Source organism: Chenopodium album, chromosome 8 (assembly GCF_948465745.1).
Source record: "Chenopodium album chromosome 8, dcCheAlbu1.1, whole genome shotgun sequence".
Classification (NCBI taxonomy): domain Eukaryota; kingdom Viridiplantae; phylum Streptophyta; class Magnoliopsida; order Caryophyllales; family Amaranthaceae; genus Chenopodium; species Chenopodium album.
In genome coordinates, this window is record NC_137841.1 from 2,371,801 (window position 1) to 2,397,830 (window position 26,030).

Sequence of the window (26,030 nt, forward strand, 5' to 3'; positions counted from 1 at the left end):
GACCCGACCTAAATTGAATCTTTATACTACAGTTTTTTGGGACATAGCCCAACCCTTTATCTATTTACTTTCAAGGAAATACTTGTCTAATAAGACATACGATGAGATAATGTGACAATTATTTTTAGATTAGTTTAATAATATATTAAATATGAGCTAAAATGTAATTCAAGCTTTATTCACATAGTTTTCACTTATAACATATTTAAATAAATTTGATCTTATTTCGTTGTATGTTAAATTTAGGATACCTGTATTGATCATTATTATAACTTACCTAAAATTTTCTAAACTAATCTAAACTTATTAATCTTTATCTAAACTTTATATGAACTTTATTTTTCAGGACATGAGGGGAAATAAGGTGTTCAGTTGTTGAACAATTAAACAGAGGTTATTAAAATTTCACTTTGATAGTGTTTCTTATATAGTTACTAGTGATGTTGTAAATGGTGGAATTTCTGACTTAATTGTTGACACTTTCAGAAGAAAAAGTACACAAATTGAAAATCAATTCTACAATATGAACTTTTGATTGTACATTAATTTGCTACAAAGAATCAAGAATAAAGAATTTAATAACAAAATAACCCCTCTTTTTTTTTTGTTTAGTGTAAATGCATTTAGGATGAAGCAGTGCATTCAGTAGGAAGACCTTCAGGAAACCTCTGAACATCAGCACAATAATTGTAAACCATATAATTCTTCTGCACCCATTTCATCCTTTCCATGCTTGCTGAATCCAGCTCTTCAGTCAGCCAATCCGAACTCGATGAGGGCGAAGAACCCGACCCACACGAAGATGAACCAGATACCCAAATACAAGCATCAGCATTGAACTTCCTGTATGATGCAGTAAACGGGGCTTGAGTCCAATCAGTCTTGACTCGACCGCCTTGTGTAGCCCAATCATCAGCATTCCACAAGCTAGAGTAAATCCTCATTGGTTGATTCTTAGGAAATGGGATTCCTTGTGATTCCATGTTCTTGTGTTCTCTAATAGGAATCCCATCAACTGAGAAAACAATCCTCTGAGGGTTCCATAGGATCGAGTACGTGTGGAAATCCTTAGTAGGATCGAACCATAAGTGGAACTGTTTTTCGCGGTTACCTTTCCCTTGTGCAAACACATTGGTATGGAGAGTGTAAGGCTCTCCACTAATGTTTCCCAAAAACTCAAAATCTATCTCGTCGTGGGTAGTTCCCATCGACGAAAGATAGTAAGCAGTGACAGTACCAGCAGAGTTACCAGGGACGAGTTTCAACTGCATATCAATTTTACCAAATAGGTACTCATTTTTAGACTGAAAACCCGAACCCGAGGATTTGTCTAGGGAGAGGGTAAGGTCATCCCCATCGCCGAGGATCTTACCTCTACCATCTCCCCAAGTAATGGTAAAGTCATTGTTGAAGTTGGCTCTAGAAGTGGCAATAAAAGTGGCTAGAAAAAGAGTGGCTAAAACAAGAGTAGATGATGCCATATTTTGTGTTTGTGTTTGTGTCTTAGTAATGTTTTTTTGAGTTGGTTGATATTTTCTAAATTTGAAGTGAGATTATATATAGGAAGTGAATGAATGCTAGGAAGGTTCTTGCATAGTAGGTGGAATAGCTGGATTTATTTGGTGGATGACAATAGAAAATGACATGAACATAAAAACCGTGTTTAATTCATATTTTAAGGTGTAAATATAAAACACTTGTGAATTTTTTTTTTTTTTATATTAATCGTTCTTTTTTGACGCGGGATTATGCAAAAAAGAAGTATAACCTTTTAGACAATGATTATGGATTTCATCATTACTATGAGTAGTTTACTATTGGCTCACCGTCATGGTATTTCAATGCTTTTTACATTAAATAAATAAAAAAAGTATAAGTAAAATAATATTGAGAATGATAGTAGTTGATTTTATGTATTTGCGAGTATGAATGTCAAAATGTATTAATTAAACCAAAATGAGAAAGCAATATAGGATCTAACTATTTTCAGCTCAGCTCAGCTCAGTGCAGTTCCTTTTCTTATAAAATATTCAGTTCAGTTCAGTTCTGTAAATGAGAACAAGCCCTCAATCTTATACTTAGGTGATGCGAAATATTTAATAACCCTAGTTTAGGTCTCGTGCCACGCACGATAATTTTTAAAAATTAATATCAACGTTCAATGTAATTAAATATTTTATAAAAATAAAAAAAATTTAAAAAATTAATAAATATACACACTACATTGATGTGAATTCTAATTAATGATTAAATAACTATTTTTATTAAGGAAAAAGTATGAATACTTTCTTAAAGTAAATTCTAATCAATGATTAATGGGGTGTTTTGGGAATTTAAAATAATATTCTGAAGGAAAAAAAAAAAAAAAAAATGAGTCATGGTCCCTCAACTTTTGTTGACTAGGTTAGGTCCATCAACTTTGGGTTTACAAACACCAAATAAGGTGGCTAAGGGACTAAAAGTGCACAAAAAAATTCAGAGGGACTAAAACTCTAAAGGTGCTCAAATACAATTGTTGAGGGACTGCATTTGATCTTTACCCTTATTATCTCAATACCAATAAAGAATTCTCTTGATACCAACAAATAAAGTTTGCGATTCCTGGTATTAATAAAGAAGTATTTTGGTACTTCATGGTAATACCATCTAAACATAATTTTATACTAACGAATATATTAAAGTCGTTAACGACTCAAACTATTAGAGACAAAGAATTTCCTTATTTGTATCTTCAAAAAATGTGTTTTTGGACCGTGTCATATTCAATTACAATGTAAATACTATGTTCCAAGTCAATTAAATTCGAGTCGATATGAGTTAGGCTCAGTTCATATTCACTTTCTATCAATTAGCTTATATAGGTCAAATATTATGTTACACATTATTTTCAATTGGTTTCGCATAGTTTCAATTCATATCAATTTGGGTCATGTGATTTTGATAAGTTTGTGTTCAAAATCAATATTATAAGGTCAAATAATCTTATAAATACCCCATTTATCAATCTCATTATAGTACAATATTCGTATTTTATATTACCCACTAAAACATTCTTTAGATTGGCTTAATTAAGGACAAAAAAAAAAAAAAGGATTAGTGAACAGAATATGGGTCACATTCTCACATACCAGAAACCACGTGCATTGATATTCCTTTGTTTCTTTGTCCCTAGATTTCCTTTTAATCAATTTATTTTTCATTATTCCATACTCTTCCATATATAATCGCTTTCCTTCAAACCAAGTTTCCTTTTGAATGAAGACGTTCAACTTTTATAATACCTCAAGTGAGTCAAGTATTAGACATCAAAGTCTGTACTAAAACGTAGTCATTCAGGCCGGGTGTAGGTCAAATAACCTTATATTATAACACGTTAAATAAGTTGCACAGTCAAGTCGGAGTTTAGATCAATTAACCTTTTGTTATAGTGAGTTGCCCATCTAAAATTTTAGTTTAGAGCAAATAACTAGAAAGACTTGAATTCTTATTAAAATTGGAATTATCGGGTATAATAAGAAAGTGATGCAAGAAATATAGGACGAAAGGAGTCTATTAATCCTCATTCGTCATTGCTCATTCTCCCAATTACTAAGGCACTGTAAATGTAGTCCTTATCACACGTAAATCGAAAAATCATCTCAACTTGAGAATATTTCATTAATCATATTACTAAGAATCAAAGTTACAATAATCAGCTAAAAAGAATCAAAGAATAATGAATTTAATTCTAATCAAGTGTAACAAAACACATTTAAGATGTAGCAGTGCATTCAGCAGGAAGACCTTCAGGAAATCTTGGAAGATCAGCACAATAATTATAAACCATATAATTCTTCTGGGCCCACCTCATTCTTTCCAAACTAGCTGAATCCAACTCTTGGGTCAACAACTCTGACCCGGATTTGGGTACTGAGCCCGACCCGCAAGAAGATGACCCGGAAGCCCAAACACAAGCATCAGCTTTAAAGTTTCTATATGAAGCAGTAAATGGGGCCTGGGCCCAATCGGTCTTGACCCGCCCACCTTGGGTGGCCCAATCTTCAGCATTCCACAAACTAGAGTAAATCCTCATTGGTTGATTCTTAGGGAATGGGATTCCCTTTGATTCCATATTCTTGTGTTCTCTAATAGGAGTTCCATCAACTAGGAATACTATTCTTTGGGGATTCCAAAGAATTGAGTAAGTGTGGAAATCTTTGGTAGGATCGAACCATAAGTGGAACTGTTTTTCGCGGTTACCCTTACCTTGTGCAAACACATTGGTATGAAGAGTGTAAGGTTGTCCGCTTACATTACCTAAAAACTCGAAATCTATCTCATCGTGGGTAGGCCCCATCGACGATAGATAGTAAGCCGTGACAGTACCAGCAGAATTACCAGGTACGAGTTTTAACTGCATATCGATTTTACCAAACAGGTACTCGTTTTTTGACTGAAAACCCGAACCCGAGGATTTGTCTAGGGAGAGGGTTAGATCGTCCCCGTTGCCGAGGACCTTACCTCTACCATCTCCCCAAGTAATGGTAAACTCATTGTTAAAGTTGGCCTTAGAAGTGGCAATAAAAGTGGCTAAGAAAAGTGTAATGTAAACAAATTTTGAGGGTGCCATATTTTTTTTGTGGGATAAATGTTTATGATATTTGAATGTTTGATGTGGTTTAGTTAGAGAAGAGGGAGTTATATATAGGGATGTTTGATAGGAAAGTTCTAGTGAAGTAAGTAGTGTGAGTGAGTGGAGAGTGAGCTGGTAGAAGTTGTTAGCTGGAATGTGATTGGAAAGGGGGAAAAAGATAGGGAAATGGTAAGAGATAGCTGGATTTTGGGGCACAAAGATGCAAGTGGAAAACCGTATCTAAAAAATATGGGGTCAATAAGGTTGCAACCAAGCCAACCATATTTTTTATATTCTTGACAAAAATAATTGAATACGCGGATCTATGCATGGGAGAAGGAACTCGATGATTATCTTGATTTCATTATACTATTGCAATATTTTAGGAAAAATATTGTCATACAAAGTTTAGAGAAAATACAAGTTTATCTCGATGATAAACAAAAATGTCATGCTGATTGGGATAATTTGTTAATATATTTATGAAAATGTTATTAGATAAATAAATTTTGTTTATCATCAAATTAAATGAATGGGGGCTCCCTCGAAGTTTATAGTATTATTGTTATCTTGTAAAATTTGTCTCAGACATATAATGTTTTTGAAACATCGGATAAATATATAATTAACAAATTTTAAACAATTGACATGTTAAGATCGAACATGTCCTAAAATAATTGACACATTTAGTTTTATTTTATTTTAATTATTTTTCATCAACTAACTTTCACCATAGTTTTATTTTGAAGTGTAGTACTATAAAAACAAATTTTATAATTCTAAATACTATCTCCAGTCCAATTTACTCGCAATAATTTCCTAAAACGGATGGCTTACATTACTCCAACAATTGTGTTTCTTTCCTTTTTTTAGAATGTTTTTGGGTGGTAAATGACCGATATACCCTTACTTTTTTGTTAAGAACGGTGGGGGTCGTCGGTAAATGAAGAGAATGAGGGCCTGTTGTGATTGACTGAAGTGAATTGAACTAAACTAAACTTATTGGAATTGAATTGAAATGAAATGAACTGAACTGAACTGAACTTATTGGAGTTGAACCGAACTGAACCAAATTGAACTAAACTGAAGCTTAAGAGAACAGTCCTGAGTTTTCTCTCTCCTCTTTCCTCGTGGTTTCAGATCGGCAGCGTCGTGGGTTTTAAAGTCGGTGGATTTCAGATCGGGGGGTTTGGTGGGTTGGTTGTGTCGGTGTGCTGGGTTGTTGGTTTCGGTGTTCGATCGTGGTTTTGTGGGTGCACTGTTGGTTGTAGTCATGGGTGCGGTGGTGGTTCGACGCTACTGGGTGGTGGTGGTGGGTATTTCGGTGCTGCAAGTTGTGCTATTGGTGGTGGGTTATTAGTTTAATTTTAGTTGATTTTTGCTGTTGGTGGTGGGTATTTTGACTTGGGAATCGCAATTTCTCCCTTTATTGCGAGTAAATTGGACCGGAGGTAGTAGGTATTACTATGTATTATAAGTTTGAAATACTTTGTAGTACGGTATACTGGTATGTGTACTAGGTTTACAGAAAGAGTACATAATTAAGTATATATTGAAGGGAAAGTATAAATAATTTTAAAGTATGGAGGATGCCCTGACTAGAGCTCAAACCTTACGGTGTTTGATTTAATATTTACGTGTTAGACACTTGAAAGTGATGGGCAAGGAAGAGCCGACATTTCCTCTAGTAAAACTTGATCATACTACAACTTTTAAGTTACGAGGTCAAACCTTTACCACTAATCACTGAATCAAGGCCTTATTTAATACACTCCGTATTTACAACGCTTAAACATACAATGTTAATCCAAACACTTGTTGTTGCCACTTGCTACCCAAGTATTGTATCAGTAATTGCATATGCAAATCCATAATGGTGTTCCTATATCAATCTTTTAAAATGTAATTCTTACTCCATAAGACATGTATCTACCACAAACATTCTACTAAAAACATGGCGGTGGAAGAGCCAAAAAGTCGAATTATTGCTTGTGGTGTGACTTATTTTATAAGATACCCAAATCCGCGTTACCCAATTCATTTCCTTATAATAATATTGCTAGATTTGGCCTTTTTGGACTCACATCACTTTCTAATTCCAGCCTTTCACCAACTCACTCTTTACGCTTTTTTCCAGCTCACTATCTTAACACTTTATTTTGTATGATATGCATTTCATAAGAACCTTCCTAGTTTTACTTGTTACATGTATAAACTTCTACTATAAAACCCCTTTATTCATCATTCAAATTCATCAACCAACACACACAAAAACATAACAAAATATACACAACAAAAAACATAATATAGTATGGCATCATCATACTCAATTGTCTTAGCCTTTTTTCTTCTAGCCACTCTCATTGCCACTACTAGAGCTAATTTCAACAATGACTTTGCCATTACTTGGGGTGACGGTCGAGCTAAGATCTTAAACAACGGGGATGATCTAACCCTCTCCCTAGACAAATCCTCTGGTTCGGGTTTCCAATCTACCAACGAGTATTTGTTTGGTAAGATTGACATGCAGTTAAAACTCGTACCTGGTAACTCTGCTGGTACTGTCACGGCTTACTATCTATCGTCGATGGGGCCTACCCACGACGAGATAGATTTCGAGTTTTTAGGTAACGTAAGTGGCCAACCTTACACTCTTCATACCAATGTGTTTGCACAAGGGAAAGGTAACCGCGAAAAACAGTTCCACTTATGGTTCGATCCTACCAAAGATTTCCACACTTACTCAATTCTTTGGAATCCCCAAAGAATAGTATTCCTAGTTGATGGAACTCCTATTAGAGAACACAAGAATATGGAATCAAAGGGAATCCCATTCCCTAAGAATCAACCAATGAGGATTTACTCTAGTTTGTGGAATGCTGAAGATTGGGCCACCCAAGGTGGGCGGGTCAAGACCGATTGGGCCCAGGCCCCATTTACTGCTTCATATAGAAACTTTAAAGCTGATGCTTGTGTTTGGGCTTCTGGGTCATCTTCTTGCGGGTCGGGCTCAGTGCCCAAATCCGGGTCAGAATGGTTGACCCAAGAGTTGGATTCAGCTAGTTTGGAAAGAATGAGGTGGGCCCAGAAGAATTATATGGTTTATAATTATTGTGCTGATCTTCCAAGATTTCCTGAAGGTCTTCCTGCTGAATGCACTGCTACATCTTAAATACAAATAGTCACTCGAAAAAACAAAATTTGGATTAAATTCTTTATTCTTTGTAGTTGATTAATGTATAATCTATGTGGTGTAAATCAAATTCTTATTAGTAATATACAAATATTATTCTCATTTTGCGATTTCTTAATTCTATTTGCTTAATACTTGAGAAACAATTTAAGATACTTTTGATTCGCTTCATATAAACTTGAAAAATATAATTCATAGATGTCTAATTGCACAATGTAATAAGAATGAAAGGACATTTCTTTTTACTCCATATTACTCGTACCTATCATTATCATTATTATTATTATGACTTGCGAGTATGTTTGTATGTGTTATGAGTGTGTGGCAAAGTAGGACTCACAGTATTTTGACGATTGTTGTGGTGCGGTAGGTTGTAATATCCTAATAGGTACTGATAAATGTGTACATAGTAACATTGTCCATATTGTACCTCAACGTACCATAGTCCACACATATAAACATTTTACTTCTTAATGTGTGTAATATCATTTTCTAGATGAGATTCAAATCATGTTGTGAAGTTTTATAAGAGGTTGTAAAATGTATGATATGATATCTTACCACAAGTCATGATGAGATTTATATCGCATAGATTTATAAGAGATCGTAATATGTATAGCGTGTGATACATTGGTACCATATCATTGGCTACTCGTAATTGAAATTTATATCATAATATACTAATATGTACTGTATAGCGTATGATACATTGATAAGTACCATATAATTGTCTAGACTCTAGTCTCTAGATAAGATTTATGTTGCGGAGTTTTGTAAAAGACAATAATTAGAGTTGAAAGAGGATAACACTTTAAAATTGTGACTTCGGCTTATACAATTTTGGACGCAAAGCCCGTAAAACGATTTGATAATGTCACCATGTATGGAGATTGCCAGAAACTCCAACCACTTGATCTATTATGCATAGGTGTAAAGCTATATACTTTACGGGAAATGAAGAATGATGTAACAAGTACCTATTATACTACTGTCTTCATATTTAAATAAATGAAACGTTTTTACGTTTATAATGGTTAAGAAAGATTAGTTAAATTTATTAAAATAATACTCCGTAAGTAGTGAAGTATGAGTTTGTGGAGAGAAAAGAAGAGAGAATATTGCTACCTCCTTTAATCATTTTCGCAACTTTTACTATTTTTGGCTGCTAAACATTATGTGTAACAAAAAAATTTATTTCCTCTTTTAGTAAAAAAAAACTAGTGAAAAGACCACTTTACCCTCATTTAAAAAATTAAAATACAACTTACTGACTATAATAAGATTTAATTAATTACTAATTACCACCAAATCTAATTAATAATCTACTCTTCATCTTCAATTACAGATTTCAAGTAAACAAAATACATCTTCATTCATCTTCATCTGCATTCATCTAACCCCATTTTTCTCTCTCCTCTTTCAATCTCATTATCTTTTTTCTTCTTGTTTAGATCTTCCTTCTCTTTCTTCAACTTTGAAGAAATTCAATTCATGGTGGATTTTTCGAATTGGTGGTGATTTTGCGATGGTTCTACCAGATTTGAAGGGGATTTCATGAGAATGGTAGCTTGGATTTTCGTGGGAGGGGGGATTTTTTCGAGGTGGTGCCTGGATTTCGTGGGCTGGTGGCCTGGGTTTTGCGGGGCTGGTGGCCTGGGTTTCGAGGGGCTGGTGGGTTTTGTATAGGTGGCTTTTGTGGGGTGGTTATTGTGGAGGTAGTGAGTTCTCATGGGGGTGTTGGTGGGTTTTCGTGAGGGTGTTGGTGGGTTTTCATGGGGGTGTTGGTGGTGGGCTTTCGTGGGGGTGTAGGTTGGTGGTGGTGGTAGGTTTTCGTGGGGGTGGTGGTGGTGGTGGTGGTGTGAGTGGTGTTGCCGGTGGTGACAGTGGATGGTTGGTTGGTGTTGGGACACATGGATTAGAACTCAATTATTGCATGCTCTAGTGATTGAATCCAACGTACATAGCTAGTAGCAAGCTCCCGTTTCAAGTATATTCATTATGAAATTCCTTTCAAATCTTTTTTAAATTCTCTAGGCATCATACAAAATTACGATGCTACTTTCAATCTATTGAAAGAATATGATAAAGAATATGATAATTCCAAAATTAAGGTTCCTACCTACATACCTAGTGTTTTTACTTTGTAATTTTTTGTTACCAGACTATAAGCATCGTGTCGCTCCATGTTTTAAAACATTCTAAATTTTTTCTAAAACTCAATTTCCTAGTTATCAACCCTGCTTACCCCTATTAAACGCACACAAACACCTTAATCAAACTTTGTCGTCCCTTAATCTTGTCACCAATATTATAGGCAAGGGTTCTATTTCTATTTCTTAAACTTTGTCGTCCCTTTTTTGCACAAGACGTACTCTTCGATTTATCTATCTAATAAGTCATTAGTTTCTGTTGGTTTCTCTTTAATCTACTTACCTTAATACAAAAATATTCTTAATTACTTATTAATAACTAAAATTTTTGTATTTAATTTGCTAATGCATCACTTTATTTGAAGATTTTCCCAACCCTTAGTTAGGAACCTTTTATTATAATAGATATTCAAATAAGCAAACTCTAAAATAAATTTCTACTCAAAAGTTCACACACGCTAGGGGTTGAAGAGTAGTCAAGCCATCCACATGAGTCAACTTTTTAAAGTTTGAGTATCTCATTACATGTATTTAAAGGCCAGGTGTCTAAAACTGATCCAATCCGACTGGATTCGACCTAATCTAAGTGACCCAATTTAAAAGTTAAAGTGTTTGGGCACAATGATTTAACATGATTCAAACCCGAATATACATACTCGAAATCGATGTTGCCCCAATTATTTGAACTGATGAAACCTCTTCAATCATATATCTGGAATCATTATAAGCACGCACGTGTAAGTAGACCGGCTATACATAACAACAAAGTATTGACTCATTTGGTAGGCTTCTTACCTTATATTCTAGAGGTACGGGGTTCGAATTCTAATAAGTGAGGGTGTTAGAGGTTTGAGGTCAGATTCTCTTATCATCTCCTCTATTCCCAAGTGCTTAGCCAGTAAATACCGAACCAAAAAGCCGTAACAGTTGAGGTCTAATCAGAATATGCCCAAAAATAATAAAAATAGACCAGCTAGCTACTCAAAGCTCAAATTATTGGTGGCCCAAAATTATTGAAATGTTAAATAAAGGGTATAAAACTTTTTGTTGATGGATACTTTGCAGTTTGCAAGCTGTTTGATTCATGTAGTGGTCTCTTATCCTAGGTTTCTAGTGCCCCAAAATCCAGCTAACAGTTTAGTATGCACTCGTTATGCTTTTGCACTTTTTCCAGCTAACAATCTACTAAGCTGCCACACTTCACTTTCCTCTCCAACTCAGATTTATCGTTTTATTTTCTAATATATTATTAGGTTTATATTGATCAATTTAAGAGGATAAGAACTCATCAAAATATCATCCCTTATTACTACTTTCTTGTTTCTATTTAGTTGACGCGTTTGATTAGACACATATATTAAGGAGAGGAGAGAGAGTGAGAGAGAATGAAAAAACAAGTGGGGTATCTTGTAAATGCAATCTAAAAAGTTTACTCCAAAAGAGAACGTGTCAACTGAAAAATAAAACTTCCTAAAAAGGAATACGTGTCAACTAAAAAAAATACGAGGTAGTATTTTAATCATTAATGTTTTCCTACTCTTATAAACTTTATTACTGGTAGCATTATTATGATGGAAACACCTTTATGACCCTACGAGATTATTATATACCAACCAATAATTAACTCACCTGATAATTTTCGTAATATAGATCTCTTAGTCCTTTAAATGGTTGATTAGCCTTTAGTGAGCCAAGTCACACTTAACATGAGAGTGATGTTTGGTCAGTATCCCCGTTAACATTAAAAAGAGATATTTTATTTGTTTAATATGATTAATCTAAGCCTTGTATCGAATTATAAATAACATTTTTAACAAATTATTTAAAATAGAAATTGAGCCTCACGTATGACAATTATGTACATGTACACCCTAAGTATTCTAAGATAATATACTTTTCTTGTAATAAAAATAAAAATAAAAAATGAAATACTTTTATCCTCGCACATACTTGACAAAGCACTTCAATAATCTTATTCATAATAAGTAAAAACTACTTTGTTTAGAATTATATATTTTAAATAAATATTTATGAAGTGATGAATTAAAATATTTCATCTAAATAACAAAAGTGAAAGTACTAGCATTATTATTCTATCAAATGATAATTAAAACAATATACTACTATTTCTTCTGTCTCGGCTCTTTTTATGGTTACATTCTGACTTTGGTGGTGAACATTTAAAAACATAGACTAGAAAGTACACTATTATAAAGATCATATGAGGTGGGATGTTGTTGGCTTTTTCTTGAAATGAATTTTCAAAATATTAACTTTTTTATAATTTTTACTCTGATTATAATGAATATATACGTGGTTAAAGATATGTATTGGAGACCATAAAGATCAAAGTGTAACCATAAAAAAGAGACAAAAGGAGTACTACATAAAATGGTGATAAAATCTTTATTAAAATATGTTAAAACTAACTCGACTATAAGTAACTTGTCGCCCCATCAATTTAAAAATTTGATCTACAAAGACATATTGATTCAAAATTTTTATCATACAACCGACCTAAATCGACTTGATGCAAACACGACCAATAACCCGAATTAGCACCTCTTATATAATAATGCTCCATAATCCTCTTTATAAGAAATTATTTTAAATTACAATATCAAATTACGAAGTACGTACTATTTTTCTTTGAAATCCTTAGATCCGCGTTAAGAATTAATTATTAAATTAAAAGCTGTTTGAAAGCTGTTAGAGTGCTTGACTGATGTACCAAAATCCAGCTTGCTAGCCATTACTACACTCACCTAATCCTACAGCTCATTCTTCACTTACCAAATCTACTCACTTCATTACAACTTTCCTATCAAACACCCCTATATATAAACTCCCTCTTCTTATACTAAATTTCATCATTCCCATTTCAAATAACAAAAACAATTTATCCCACAAAAAAAACATTGTCACAAAAAAAAAAAATATGGCACCCTCAAAATTTGTTTACATTACTCTTTTCTTAGCCACTTTTATTGCCACTTCTAAGGCCAACTTTAACAATGAGTTTACCATTACTTGGGGAGATGGTCGAGGTAAGGTCCTCGGCAACGGGGACGATCTCACCCTCTCCCTAGACAAATCCTCGGGTTCGGGTTTTCAATCTAAAAACGAGTATTTGTTTGGTAAAATCGATATGCAGTTAAAACTCGTACCTGGTAACTCTGCTGGTACTGTCACTGCTTACTATCTATCGTCGATGGGGCCTACCCACGACGAGATAGATTTCGAGTTTTTAGGTAACGTAAGTGGCCAACCTTACACTCTTCATACCAACGTTTTTGCACAAGGCAAAGGTAACCGTGAAAAACAGTTCCACTTATGGTTCGACCCTACTAAAGATTTCCACACTTACTCAATTCTTTGGAATCCCCAAAGAATAGTATTCCTAGTTGATGGAACTCCTATTAGAGAACACAAGAATATGGAATCAAAGGGAATCCCATTCCCTAAGAATCAACCAATGAGGATTTACTCTAGTTTGTGGAATGCTGAAGATTGGGCCACTCAAGGTGGGCGGGTCAAGACCGATTGGGCCCAAGCCCCATTTACAGCTTCATATAGAAACTTTAAAGCTGATGCTTGTGTTTGGGCTTCCGGGTCATCTTCTTGCGGGTCGGGCTCAGTACCCAAATCCGGGTCAGAGTGGTTGACCCAAGAGTTGGATTCAGCTAGTTTGGAAAGAATGAGGTGGGCCCAAAAGAATTATATGGTTTATAATTATTGTGCAGATCTTCCTAGGTTTCCTGAAGGTCTTCCTGCTGAATGCACTGCTACATCTTAGAAAAGTTGATCAAATGTTTATTTAGTGTTAGTTAATTAATTCATTTATTCTTTTAATCAATGTATTGTACTATAATCAGTGATTTGGAAATGTTGAATATGAATATTTTTGGAAATTGTGAAGTTTGTCATGTGAATGGTAAAGATTATTCGTATGGAACAATTTGAAGTATTAAACACCCACTAGTTACAGGATTACAGAAGCAAATATACCAAGAATTTTGCTAAATCGAGGTTAATTAATTATACCAAGAATTTTTCTAAATCGAGGATAATTTGTTTTGGATTGTATCACGATTATGTATATTTGGAGTGTTGGGGGTATCACATTGTGATGATATTGAGACATTCGATTCTTATTAGTTGCTCGTGTTGGGTGGGGGGGGGGGTGATATTGAGACATTTGGTTCTTATTAGTTGCTCGTATTGGGGGCTCGTGTTGGGTATGTGTGTGTGTGTGTGTGGGGTGGGGGGGGGGGGGGGGGGGGTTCACATTGTGATATTGAGACATTCGATTCTTATTAGTTGCTTGTATTGGGGGTTGGGGGTCACGTTGTGATATTGAGACATTCGATTCTTATAAGTTGCTCTAGTTGCGCGTGTGATATATAACTTTTCATTGTTGCACGTAATGTGAAATAGAATTGGAATTTCTTTTAAGTGCTAGCATATGAAAATATTGATTACTTCTAGTGAACCTAGTGATATTAATGGGCTTGTATTTCTTTGGTTGCATAAATCTAATAATATTTGACAAAAGCTTGTACATAATTACAAATCTTAAGACTTAACTACAATTAATCTATATTCTAGTATGTAAAACCAAGCCAAACTATATATGAACAATTCTACTAATGATACAATTACATACTGTATGTAAGTAGCCTCGAAATATCGTGTTATCTTCTCTGGAAGTTGAAGGCCTTAAGAGAATAGGCATAAACCACAGCAAACAGAACATTGATCCCTAGAATTACACCAGCAACAGGTCCCAAAAAGTCGCGCTTATAACCAAAATAGCTGTGCAAAAATTCCTTCACTGTAGGATTTCCAGGAACATCTTGGAGGCGGTCACCTATACCGTCGTAGTCACCAAATTGTGAGACTAACAGTCCATACAAACTCCACGCTATGGGGCATCCCCAGTAGTACCATCTCCACCATACCGGCATTCTCTGTAGGAAGGGAATTTTAGTAAGATAATGTACAAAAGTATGATATAAAATGGACTTGATTTGATAATAATCGCTAACATAACGTATGTATGGAAGTGAACTTACAGGTCTTGGGATAAGAAAACCGGAGAAAAGATTCCATACTCCGTAGAAGGCAGAGGAAATGATAGCAGACACGCTTGCATTTGGGGTTAGACCAACACACATCATGCCGTAGTATGTGAAGTATAGCAAGGTGAAGAACATGAAGAAAATGTACCAAAAGAACTTGGCTAAAGTCCACTCAAATCCCATCATAGCATATACTATCACACCATAGAAGATTGTTTGACAGAAAGTGTATGGAAGCTCAATGATAACCTGTATTACCCAGTTTCGAAACATGATTAGCAGAGGTTTAGTATCATTAGTTTAGTAGGAACTAATCACAAACCAAGAACAAAGAAACAGAAGTTCTAGTTGTACCTGTGCAAAGGCATAAGGCAAAGCAGCATACATTCCTGCTGCTCTTTCCCGGTAAAAAACTGTCCTTTCGACGAACACAACTGGCTGAACTCCTGAAGAGTTCTGAATACCAAGAAAAAGAACAGCAGTATACATAGAACCCATTGCATTGAAAAGGCTTTGTTGAGTTTCCCTGCAATATTAGCAAATATTAGCTAAGTAGTAATTCATACTTGTCGATCTAAAATAGAAATGTAGCTTATTATTCACGGAAAGAGAAATCATCAATTTAAGTACCTGTTACTCCCGATCTTCCAAAAAATGGATCCAAACATAACTCCCACAAATGATGCAAAAAGGAGCCTCATCGCGGTGTACATGGTGTTTCGCCAATATGAACAATGTAGTTTCCATAAACAAGCCATAAACTGGGATATGAACGATTGTGAGTATTGAGTAGGGAAGTACAAGTCCTTTGATCCTGGAATTGGTACACTAAGTTCTGTTATCAATGCCTTGCTTCTCCTGAAATATAAGTAAAATTTTTAGCTGACTGAAAATTATAAACAAATCAAGATTGTGCTATTCAGATATGTTACCTATAAATATCGGAATCCTTGTATATTTGAGCAAAGTCAACACCAAGTGCAGTTTCTTGAGCCATTGATGTTACCTCCAACATCCAAGTTGCTGGATTATAGCCCTCTTTGATCTTTTGAACACCATTGATCGCCTTTATTAAAAAAAAAACGACTCAATAGATCAGTATCAGCAGAGCAGCAACTTCTGCCACATTAGTTTGCAATTAGAGACAAGTCTTTAATTCCCTTACCTCAAAGTATTTGATAAGTTGGACACCATGACGGCCTAATTGACCAAAATATATCTGCTGTCCACCTCGCTTGAGCAGTAGCAACTGCGAAAATTTAATAGAAAATTTTGAGTCTCCTTGGTTTCTTAAAATAAAATGGAAGTAAAATTTTAGGTTCTTTTAGGATCAAACCTCATCAAAAGCATCAAAAATGTCAATGCTAGGCTGATGGATTGTGCAAACCACTGTTCGTCCTGTATTAACTGTGTTTCTGACAGTCCTCATTACAATGGCAGCAGCTCTAGCATCAAGCCCCGAAGTTGGCTCATCCATGAAGATTATAGATGGGTTGGCAACAAGCTCTACTGCAATTGTAAGCCTCTTTCTCTGCTCAGTTGAGAGACCATCTACTCCCGGAAGTCCTACAAGTGCATTCCTTAGAGTGTCTAGCTCTACAAGTTCCATGACCTCCTCTACAAACATCTGCAACATATTTTCATCGTCAGGCATTTATGTTTCACTAACATTATGATCATTCCCTACTTATGGGATTAAGGCTTTGATTGATTGATATAATAATATGATCATTATGTGAAGGGAACAAGGCCTTAAATTTTCCATAAAATTGAAATTTAAATTTTATACTGTACCTCTCTTTTTGATGCATCTACTTCAGAGGACAACCGAAGCCAGGCAGAAAATATCAAGGACTCATGAAGTGTGAGATGAGGAGAATGAATATCTGCCTGCTCACAGTATCCAGAAACTCGGGCAAAGGTTTCTTGCTTCTTTGGGTACCCCGATATTCTGACATCTCCATCAATATATCCACCAGTTTTCCTTCCAGCTAGCACATCCATGAGGGTGGTCTTTCCAGCACCACTAACACCCATAAGTGCTGTCAACACTCCTGGTCGAAAAGCACCACTGACACCCTTTAGGAGTTCTAGTCGTTCCTCATTGACACCTTGTGCTTTCATTTCCTGAAAAGATCAATATACACGTATTTGATAACAATTAGACAGGGAGGATCAAAATCACAATTCAAGTGAGAAAAACATTCTCATAATGTTGTAAAAGAGAGAAAGATTACAGGAGGCATGTCTACTGAATATCTGATTTCATCGAAGGTAACAGAAAGAGGCTCAAAAGGCAAAACCATCCCTCTTTTCGAGTTTTCATTAGCTTGTTCTTGAATCTCTACTCTCCTTTCTGTATAATAGAAAAACATAAAAATATTGAGTTAAAGTCATTAGAATCAGGAACATAATTCTATAAATCATTTTAAGGTAATGGACTAACGTGAACGTGAGGATCTCCTTTTGCTGGAAGACAACTCAATAGTTCGACCAGTTAAGTTAGCTTGTTTTTCTACCAAATCCTCTTCAGATAACATAGCTTGAGGTTTCCCAAGAGCTGCAATCAAGAAATCACATTTGTCATTGATAATTCACAATCACTTGTATCTTGTGAAACTGGTTCTGTTCTTTTAGATTAAAATACAGAAAGATTACAGGATATTTTAAGTGTACATAAGGGCTTTCCAAGTTCATCACAGCAAACTTTTGTTCACACAGGTTCAGAGTAGAGCCAATCAGTTCACTAAGAAAAAAGTTCAGATAAGGGTTTTAAAGTGAAAATACGAAGCCTGAAAGATATAGAGACAGAAGATTACAGAACTTACGATTCAAATATGTTAAAGTCCACGTATAGAACAGGTTCAACAGCAACACGTATCCTACCAGTGCTGCAAGTCCAATCCAATACCAATATGCATGGGTAAACACCCCTCGAGACCTCAAGACCTGTAATCCTAAAGATGAATCGCTCCAACTATGGCCTAGGAATTCATTAACGTTAAGTGCACTCTGCCCGTACATCAGTGGAGATATCCAGTATCCCCATATCCACCATTTCTTTACATTTTCTAAGATACAAAAGTACAGAATAATTGAAAATTCAGTTTCAGTTGTATAATATAATATCATAATCACCAAACAAAAAAAAAAAAAAAACAGTAAGAAAAATATACCTCGAGATATAATGAAGCCACCCAACACAATAAGAGTAACCAGAGCACCGGTGCCAAATGTGTTAGCCAAAATCATGTTTCTTCCAACTCCTGCATTAAATCTAAACAACGCCGAAGCCATCTGGTGTACACCTAAGAGGATGAGGTACTGTTTAAAACACCTTCCCACGTTGGAGTCATAGCCAATGACATAGTAAGTTATTACTATCCAAATGGCCGTTTCTATAATAGCTATTGGTATTTTGAGAACCCATGAGGGTATGGCATACGCCCAAGCAGGATAAAATCGCAAGTCTCTTTGCTTATAGAAGACTGGGAGCTTCACAATTGCTAATGCCATCTCAGCAAACCCATTGAAAAGGATTTGAATTTGAGCAAAGAAAAGTGCACCCATGAAAATCATTCCATCTTGAACATTTCTTCTATGCATATGAGACCTCAAGAACAATGTTGCAGTGATTAGTGCCGTCAGAACGAGCTGTAAAGACAAGGATCACTTAATCAGCTAAGCTAATAAATCATGCAAATGAAAAATTTTGAAGCAAAAATGGAATTCCTAAAAGAAATTTAAAAGTGTGGCTAGATATTATCTGTTGTGTAGTTACTTACTTGAAAGGCCTTAAAGATGTAGACAAATTTGTTTCTCTTCATCAACAAAGCTTCTCTAGACATGCATGCTTTAAACAATTCTCTTTTACCAAGGCCAAATGTCTCTGTTGTTAAGGCTGCAGGATGGCTTTTCGACTTGTCAAATGGAATGGAAAGCTCGCTGGCAAGTTTCCTTCCAACATGGAATGATTGAAAAGCTTCTGCAAACTCCTTAACAGTCACAAAGGTATAAGGTTCATTCCCACGACACCAATATTGTTCTTGATCTTTCCTTGATGTAACCTGTTGAAAATGAAAAAGATCCCCAAATCAAATTGAGGCCTTTTTCTCTTTAACCTAACAAAAATATTTGGTAAAATCCATTTTAAATGGTATAAAGAAATTGGTATTTTAATCATGTCACAGGAAGAACTATATTACTTCTTGTAAAAAGTCAGCAACTCCCTTTCTCTGAGGACACTTGAAGCCCATGAATTCAAAGAACTCTAGAACATATTCTCGAGGACCTTGATACACGATTTGTCCATCAGCAACAAGTATTATATCATCAAAGAGGTCATATGTCTCAGGAGCAGGTTGGAGGAGAGAAATGAGAGCAGTTCCTTTAAGAATATGGATAGATTGCCTGATTGAATTGACAATCTGATATGTTGTAGAACTGTCCAAACCAGTCGATATTTCATCCATGAAAAGTGCTTTTGCTGGCCCAACCAACATTTCTCCTGTATCATCATATTACAAACGCCAAGTTACTTATTTGTAGCAGAAGACAAAGATTACAATGACAAAATCAAAGATCATCAAGGAGAGAATCAACGGTTAGTGGTGAATGCTAAACAGCCTTTGCTCATACCGGTGGTTAGTCGTTTTCTTTGTCCTCCAGAGATACCCCTTATCATTTCATTTCCCACCATAGTATCAGCACAGATATCAAGTCCCAAAATCTGTTAAAGCAGACAGAACCCAAATGATCAGATTTTAATTTTTTATATCAACCCAATGAAAGTTACAAGTATATCAGACCAATTCTAAGACCGAGCTATTACCTTGAGAATGTATTCAGTTACTACACTCGCCTCCTGCCCCTCAATTGCTGCTGCCTAATGATTAAAACAAAGCAACTTAAGAAGTCGAATCTTTATAAGAACTGAGTGCTGTGCTTTTGTTGCTAAACAAAATTGTACAATGGTGATTGTAGCAAACGAAAAGAAACATTTCCCCTGTTCCTACAAAAATGAAGTCCATGTTAAACTTCTTACCTTCATGTAGACATCAATATCAGCATCTGGCTTAATATTGGCTTCCTTTTCTCTTCTTGACAATTCTACCAGCATATCTGCATATAACGAACACATTCCAGTTTTACTAATTAGTTCTGCTGCTGCCAAATTATTATGAAAAATGATCATTGCTAACGTCATAAACTAACCATAATTTGTTCCAACCCCTTGAACTCTTGCTGAAAAAGCTAAAGTTTCTCTGACTGTCATCTCTCCAATGTGAAGATCATGTTGACTGATATATGCTGAACTCCTTTGTGGAACAAACTCATTCATCGTGTGTCCGTTATAGGTGACATTTCCCGAAAACTACAGTTACATGAATTTACAGGGAAATTTAGCTAAATTTTTTTAGGAGGAAAATGAAAATTAAGAACTAGAAGCAATTAGTGGGATATACAATATTACTGCTAAGTCTACCTTAAGATCTTTGGCAAGTTTACCAGCCAATGCTAGCAGCAAAGTAGTCTTTCCTGAGCCAGGAGGGCCTAGAAGTAATGTCAACCTGCAAAGAATTTCGATATGAGATCGTCCCTAAATAATAAGCCACGTTTATACTTCAGGTTGTTCCATTACGAGTTAACCCTTAGGACTTTCCCATATTACCCTTAATGATGCCTTTATGTCGTAATTCCAATCAAAGTGAAAGATATATTTGGTATCATATTATAATACTACAAAATGACCCTCGATCAAATGTGGCCTATTATCAAGTGACAAAGGGAGTAAACTAAATTCGAACGGTTCATAATTACATTCAACTTATGATGAGCATGCAAATCAACTTACCTGCCAGGCTTAATATGTCCGCTGACATTATGAAGAATTGTGAATGGTTTTCTCCTGTTTGGTAGAATGTGGAGAAGATTCAAGAAACCCTAGAAGACATACCCATGAAAAATGGCACACAAATTACTACATAATCAACTCAAAGAGAAAATAAAAATTCAGAAGATAAAATTATAAATGTAAAAAAGAAAAAGAAAAAGAAAACTCTCAACCATTGAATACTTAAGAAACAATTAGTTACCTCAATTGTATTGGTGAAGAAATTCAATACAGAAGGCAAACCTCTGCTTCCCACTAAAACTTGTGCATCAACATTCAAATTCTCATATCTTACTTCAATTGTGGGGATTTCAATTCCAACTCTGATTATAGAAATTTTTTAGTTCATATTAGCATAAACTCCAAACAAGTCAACTTAAACATGAACTTAAAAAGTCCCTGGTCTTTTTATTAACACAAAACATTATTATATCCATTCTAAAAAGGACTAAAATTTATTACTTGTTGAAGTAATAGTTACACACAAACCAAAATTGCAACAACAATGAAATGTGTAAACTAGAGAAATTCACATAAGCCTAAGACTTGATAGTCTTCTAGTCAATGGCATTGGGTTATGTCTAATTGTGATGCTTATGGTCCAAAGCCATCCCACTATTTGTTGTTGTGCTTGAAGTTGGGCTTCAACCTAGTCTATAGGCAGTGGTGTCATCCTTTAAATTAAATACTTCCTCCATTATATATTACTCACAAGTCGCAACAAAGGTATATTTTATGTCTTACAAATTATACCCCTTTGTTGCGGGTAACATGTAACGGAAGGAATATTTAAGATACACATTTATGTATAACTTAACATTCAACATTTCAATGTGTAATAGAAAATTTTACAAATAAATAAATGGGTGCATTACGATTTAAGAAATACATAGTATTGATCATAAAAAGAAAAGTTTAAAGTAAAAACACAACCGGATCCCAAGGCTATTATTGCTAACACATGTGCTCATTTGAGAGAGCTCCAAGTGAGTTAATAAGTCAAATAATAAAAAACTTAGTTGTAGCATGTATATGGTGCAACCGGTTAAGTAAGAAAACCGTGGAATGCTATCTATGCCATTGGGCCAGCATAGGGTGCTAGCCCATGTAGTGCCATGCCCATCTCAAAGATCGTTGGCCCAATCAAGATAGCAGCCTAGGCTCACTAATCACTACATGGTTAATTTGTTTTGGTTTGGGTCGGGTCAAGTTAGGTCATACTGGATCGTACCAAGGCCCATGCCATTGTTCCTCAGGTAGTATAGTCAATTATTCTTGGATTCTTAACCAACGCAAAGAAAGAACACTAAGCATAAAATACTGAAAAAGTCAATTTCATGTCACATCTGATCTTGTCACATTATTTAAAAATCTTTTGTGAATTGACCCATCAGAAAATTTCAATTGGTTTATGACAATCTTTTATTATGCTCTTACAATGAGCCAAAGATGGGGTCGTTAATGATGAGTTGAATCAAGTTAATTGCTTAAGTAATACACAATTTTTTAGAGAAGGCCCAACGATCACATTAATATATAACCCTTAACTTCTCAATCAGAATACGATATTCTTACTAACCTTAACTATTTTAAATTCTTACTTTGAACAGAAAATATGAATGTTTACTAACTTAGTTATAACTCGTATGATACTATTTGAATCTTGTATCCATCATTTGCCTTTTAACCTCCTTTAAATTGACTTGTCACATTCGTGAATTTTACTTTTTCTTTGTCGACTAGTCTAAATTTGATCCAAATGTATACCGTACTATTTATTGTTACAATGCGTGTAATATACAAGAATACAACTAATTAGGCAATCAATAAAAGATTGCAAAGCTAAGATGATGCAGAGTAGTAGGATAGAGTATCAAGGTAGATGAATAATATTTAGAGAATCAAGGAGAAATCGAAATCCGCATGATATTAAAAAATTATTTACCATGATACGCTCAATCTTCATTAATTCAAAATTTGTTATTAAAAAAAAAAAACTAAAATAAACTTTTTAACCTTACTCAAAAAAACTTGTCACCTCAAAATATACATTACTAAACAGAATTTGTATAATGCAAAAATGCAAGTGTCACAAAGATACTACTAATGTTAGTAACATAAAATAAAATGTGCGACAATACTTTCACTATTTGTCTCAGTGATACGTAAGTTGTTTACGAGATCTGAACGTAAAATCCGAAAAATAAATACAGAGACAAGAGACATACCTATCAATGCGTTGTCTGAGCCTAAGCAAGAAGTTCTCATTATCTTCTTCAGCAGTTTTAACAAGCCTTTCTAAGAGCTCTCTTTTATCATCAAAACCAAGTCTATTAACATCAATTTCTCTAGCAGGACCAGATATATCAGTCAAAATACCTTTCCTAACTCGATTATAAGTTGGTAATCTCTCAATTGCAGCCCACTTTAATGCTTCTTCATCATCTTCGTCTCGAGTTGATGTCGAAAATACTTCTCTTCCACTATTTCTCCACACTGCTGATGAATTTCTCCCTATTCTTGCACTTGCTACTCTGTATAACTCTGCTGCACTAGTTGCCTCCATTTGTAAGAAAAAATGGAGGGAAAAATGTAAAAATCAAATTTTTTTTGTTGGGACTTTTTTTTTTGGCAATTTGAATAAAACCCAGATAAAAAGATTTGATTTTTTGTAGAAATAATCAATACCCAGAAAATTTTGGGACAACCCCAGAAAATGTTGCCCTGTTATGATACAAAAAAAAAAGCTAGTTTTTAGCTGAATTTGTGTGTATTTTTATGCAAAATAGTGACTTTTTATACCCCAATGTTATGCGTTGAATGTTTCAGGAAAGATAATAATTTTTGAAGAAGATTAAAAAAATAAACTATGATGTAATTGTAAAATGAAAGGGGATTATATTATATTTATAATAAGATGGCCAAATTTGACTATTGACATATTCTTGGTTGCGGAGATTTTAATCAACTCTATGAATGATGAATGATACTCTGTAGGTTTCATGCCTCAAGTAATTAGAATAAATGGTTTAAGACCATGGAATTTTCCAATTGTTTGACATTTGAAATTCAATAGTTTTTTTAAAAAAAAATACTTGTATAAAATAGAGAAGTGCAAAAAATTAAAAAAAAAAAAAAAAAAAATAGTAGCTGGAAATGTGGAACTTGACCCAATGACCACCGTTTCACCGTTTGCTAGTTTAGTTCATTTAGGTTTGTTTGGTTCATTATTGAAAAGAAGTGAAAGGAAAGGAATAGAAGAGGAAAGAAGGAGATTTTATTTCTAGAGTTTGGTTAATGAAAGATAATAAAGAGATGAGAAAGTAAAAATATGCTTTTATTTTCTCTATCCAGTCAAATTCCTCCAAATTTGGGAGGAAAGAAAAGCTAAAAATTTGTAAAGAGACTTTTCTTTCACTTCCTTTCCTTTCCTCTAAATTCTCATGTCATTCATTGAACCAAACCTGAGAACTGTTGGGAGTGGATTCCAAACAAGCTACAAATTAGGAAAAGGATAATAATAAAAGAATCAATAACACTCAATAAGGAAACGAGGTGAAATAGGAAGCATACATGGTCAAAGATATCACAAAATAATAATCAAGGATTTAATTAGTCCAATTAAGAAGTCAATAATTAATCAAAGATTTTATGAAGACTATGGAATCAATCAAATAAAGCTAAATCGGGAAATGAATAACTTGATTGACGGAATATTATCCGCGCGGTGGTCCTTGCTGAGTACGGACAGTACGGACTTAAGTGCACCTTTCTGAGTAAGTCGATTGCCTTACTGAGCCTTTTTGAGTAAGGCAACTTCCCTTCAAAGTTCGGACCATTTGAAGACACGAAATGAATGCTTGGGCAACAAGCACAATCAAGTGTCATAATTGAAGGAGCAAATCAAGAAAATATCAATCACTAAGTCAACATTTCCTAAGATAAGAAGATTCCAATCAATACTGTCATCATTACCATAATAGCGAGGATTCTTCAATATTTACCTTTATTACACTTATAATAAATCATTATAAATAGGATGCTCATTGTAATAGAAGGGAACACACATTCATACATTGTCTAATACAATTTACTACACTTTTATATTAAAATCTCTGATTTATATCGTCCTTACTGACACCAGTTCGTCCTTACTCAGAAATGTCTCTCTTATCTTGATCTTTTATTATAGTTCTATTATTTTATTGTTCTTAACTAATTCATTTGGAGGTTGATCATTACCATAATAGCGAGGATTCTTCAATATTTACCTTTATTAGACTTATAAATCATTATAAATAGGATGCTCATTGTAATAGAAGGGAACACACATTCATACATTGTCTAATACAATTTACTACACTTTTATATTAAAATCTCTTATTTATATCGTCCTTACTGACACCAATTCGTCCTTACTCAGAAATGCCTCTCTTATCTTGATCTTTTATTATAGTTCTATTATTTTATTGCTCTTAACTCATTCATTTGGAGGTTGTGTTTATTTTCTTGTGGCAGATTTGATTACTAAACCCCATAAAACCTTTAACAAATTCCTAGAAACTCTTTTCTAAGATTTGTCCTAAACAGGAACATAATAACAGGCCGTTTGGTTGGGGGGTATTCATCAAAGGGAATGAGAATCACTTTGCTATCATTTCCTTTATTGTTGTTTGTTAGGCCATTTTTCCCATTCCCTTAACCCTCTTCATTCCCCCAAATTCTTCCAAGTTGATTCCCCACCCCCATAGATATTTCAAATCCCATTCCCATTCCCTAGCTACCCCAACAACACCATACCACCATCCTACTACCCACCCAAACCTCCGTAAAACCCAGCCACTGCACCATCGCTCATCCTCCACCCCTTGCCGCACTTCACCCGTCCCTCGTTGTCGCTCCCCGCACCCGCACAAATCTCCCTTCCCTCGAAAAAACCTCCCCTAGCCCCGCAAAACCCTAGAAACAACTCCCTATTCCCGTAAAATCGTCGACCGTCCCTCCCATTGCCCTCGAAACCCTAGTCGCCGATACCTCCGATATAGGTGTATGCTTCCGCAGTTTTTATTCAAAGGTTGTTTATTTTTACTTTAATTCTTGT

General features: G+C 34.8%; 1 protein-coding gene and 4 pseudogenes across 1 annotated transcript; 2 read left to right on the top strand and 3 right to left on the bottom strand.

The window, feature by feature from the left end:
• Positions 1-503: 503 nt before the first annotated feature.
• Positions 504-1,537, bottom strand: LOC145555621 (putative xyloglucan endotransglucosylase/hydrolase protein 23 pseudogene; annotated as a pseudogene).
• A 2,088-nt stretch (positions 1,538-3,625) lies between these two features.
• Positions 3,626-4,666, bottom strand: LOC145555623 (xyloglucan endotransglucosylase protein 7 pseudogene; annotated as a pseudogene).
• Positions 4,667-6,854: 2,188 nt separating this feature from the next.
• Positions 6,855-7,923, top strand: LOC145555622 (putative xyloglucan endotransglucosylase/hydrolase protein 23 pseudogene; annotated as a pseudogene).
• A 4,916-nt stretch (positions 7,924-12,839) lies between these two features.
• Positions 12,840-13,866, top strand: LOC145641558 (xyloglucan endotransglucosylase protein 7 pseudogene; annotated as a pseudogene).
• A 605-nt stretch (positions 13,867-14,471) lies between these two features.
• LOC145555624 (pleiotropic drug resistance protein 1-like) lies at positions 14,472-24,015 on the bottom strand. Its single transcript, XM_081617366.1, has 22 exons — positions 23,158-24,015; positions 21,132-21,252; positions 20,891-20,979; positions 20,522-20,606; positions 20,251-20,410; positions 20,081-20,157; positions 19,868-19,921; positions 19,675-19,765; positions 19,242-19,543; positions 18,822-19,103; positions 18,213-18,690; positions 17,865-18,107; positions 17,483-17,596; positions 17,274-17,392; positions 16,831-17,163; positions 16,373-16,663; positions 16,202-16,285; positions 15,969-16,102; positions 15,667-15,894; positions 15,391-15,562; positions 15,031-15,285; positions 14,472-14,925 (listed from the first exon to the last, which is right to left on the bottom strand). Exons 1-22 carry the CDS (start codon positions 23,493-23,495, stop codon positions 14,650-14,652), a joined length of 4,326 nt encoding a protein of 1,441 aa, XP_081473492.1. The 5' UTR covers positions 23,496-24,015; the 3' UTR covers positions 14,472-14,649.
• Between the last annotated feature and the right edge of the window lie 2,015 nt (positions 24,016-26,030).

What these genes read in the sequence shown, in the direction of transcription:
- LOC145555624 (XM_081617366.1), bottom strand. Translation starts at nt 23,495, where the DNA reads ATGGAGGCAACTAGTGCAGCAGAGTTATACAGAGTAGCAAGTGCAAGA. An exon ending in TCTTCACCAATACAATTGAG is followed by an intron (nt 20,980 to 21,131) that starts GTAACTAATTGT and finishes TATGTCTTCTAG; the next exon opens with GGTTTCTTGAATCTTCTCCA. An exon ending in TGCCTTATGCCTTTGCACAG is followed by an intron (nt 15,286 to 15,390) that starts GTACAACTAGAA and finishes TGGGTAATACAG; the next exon opens with GTTATCATTGAGCTTCCATA.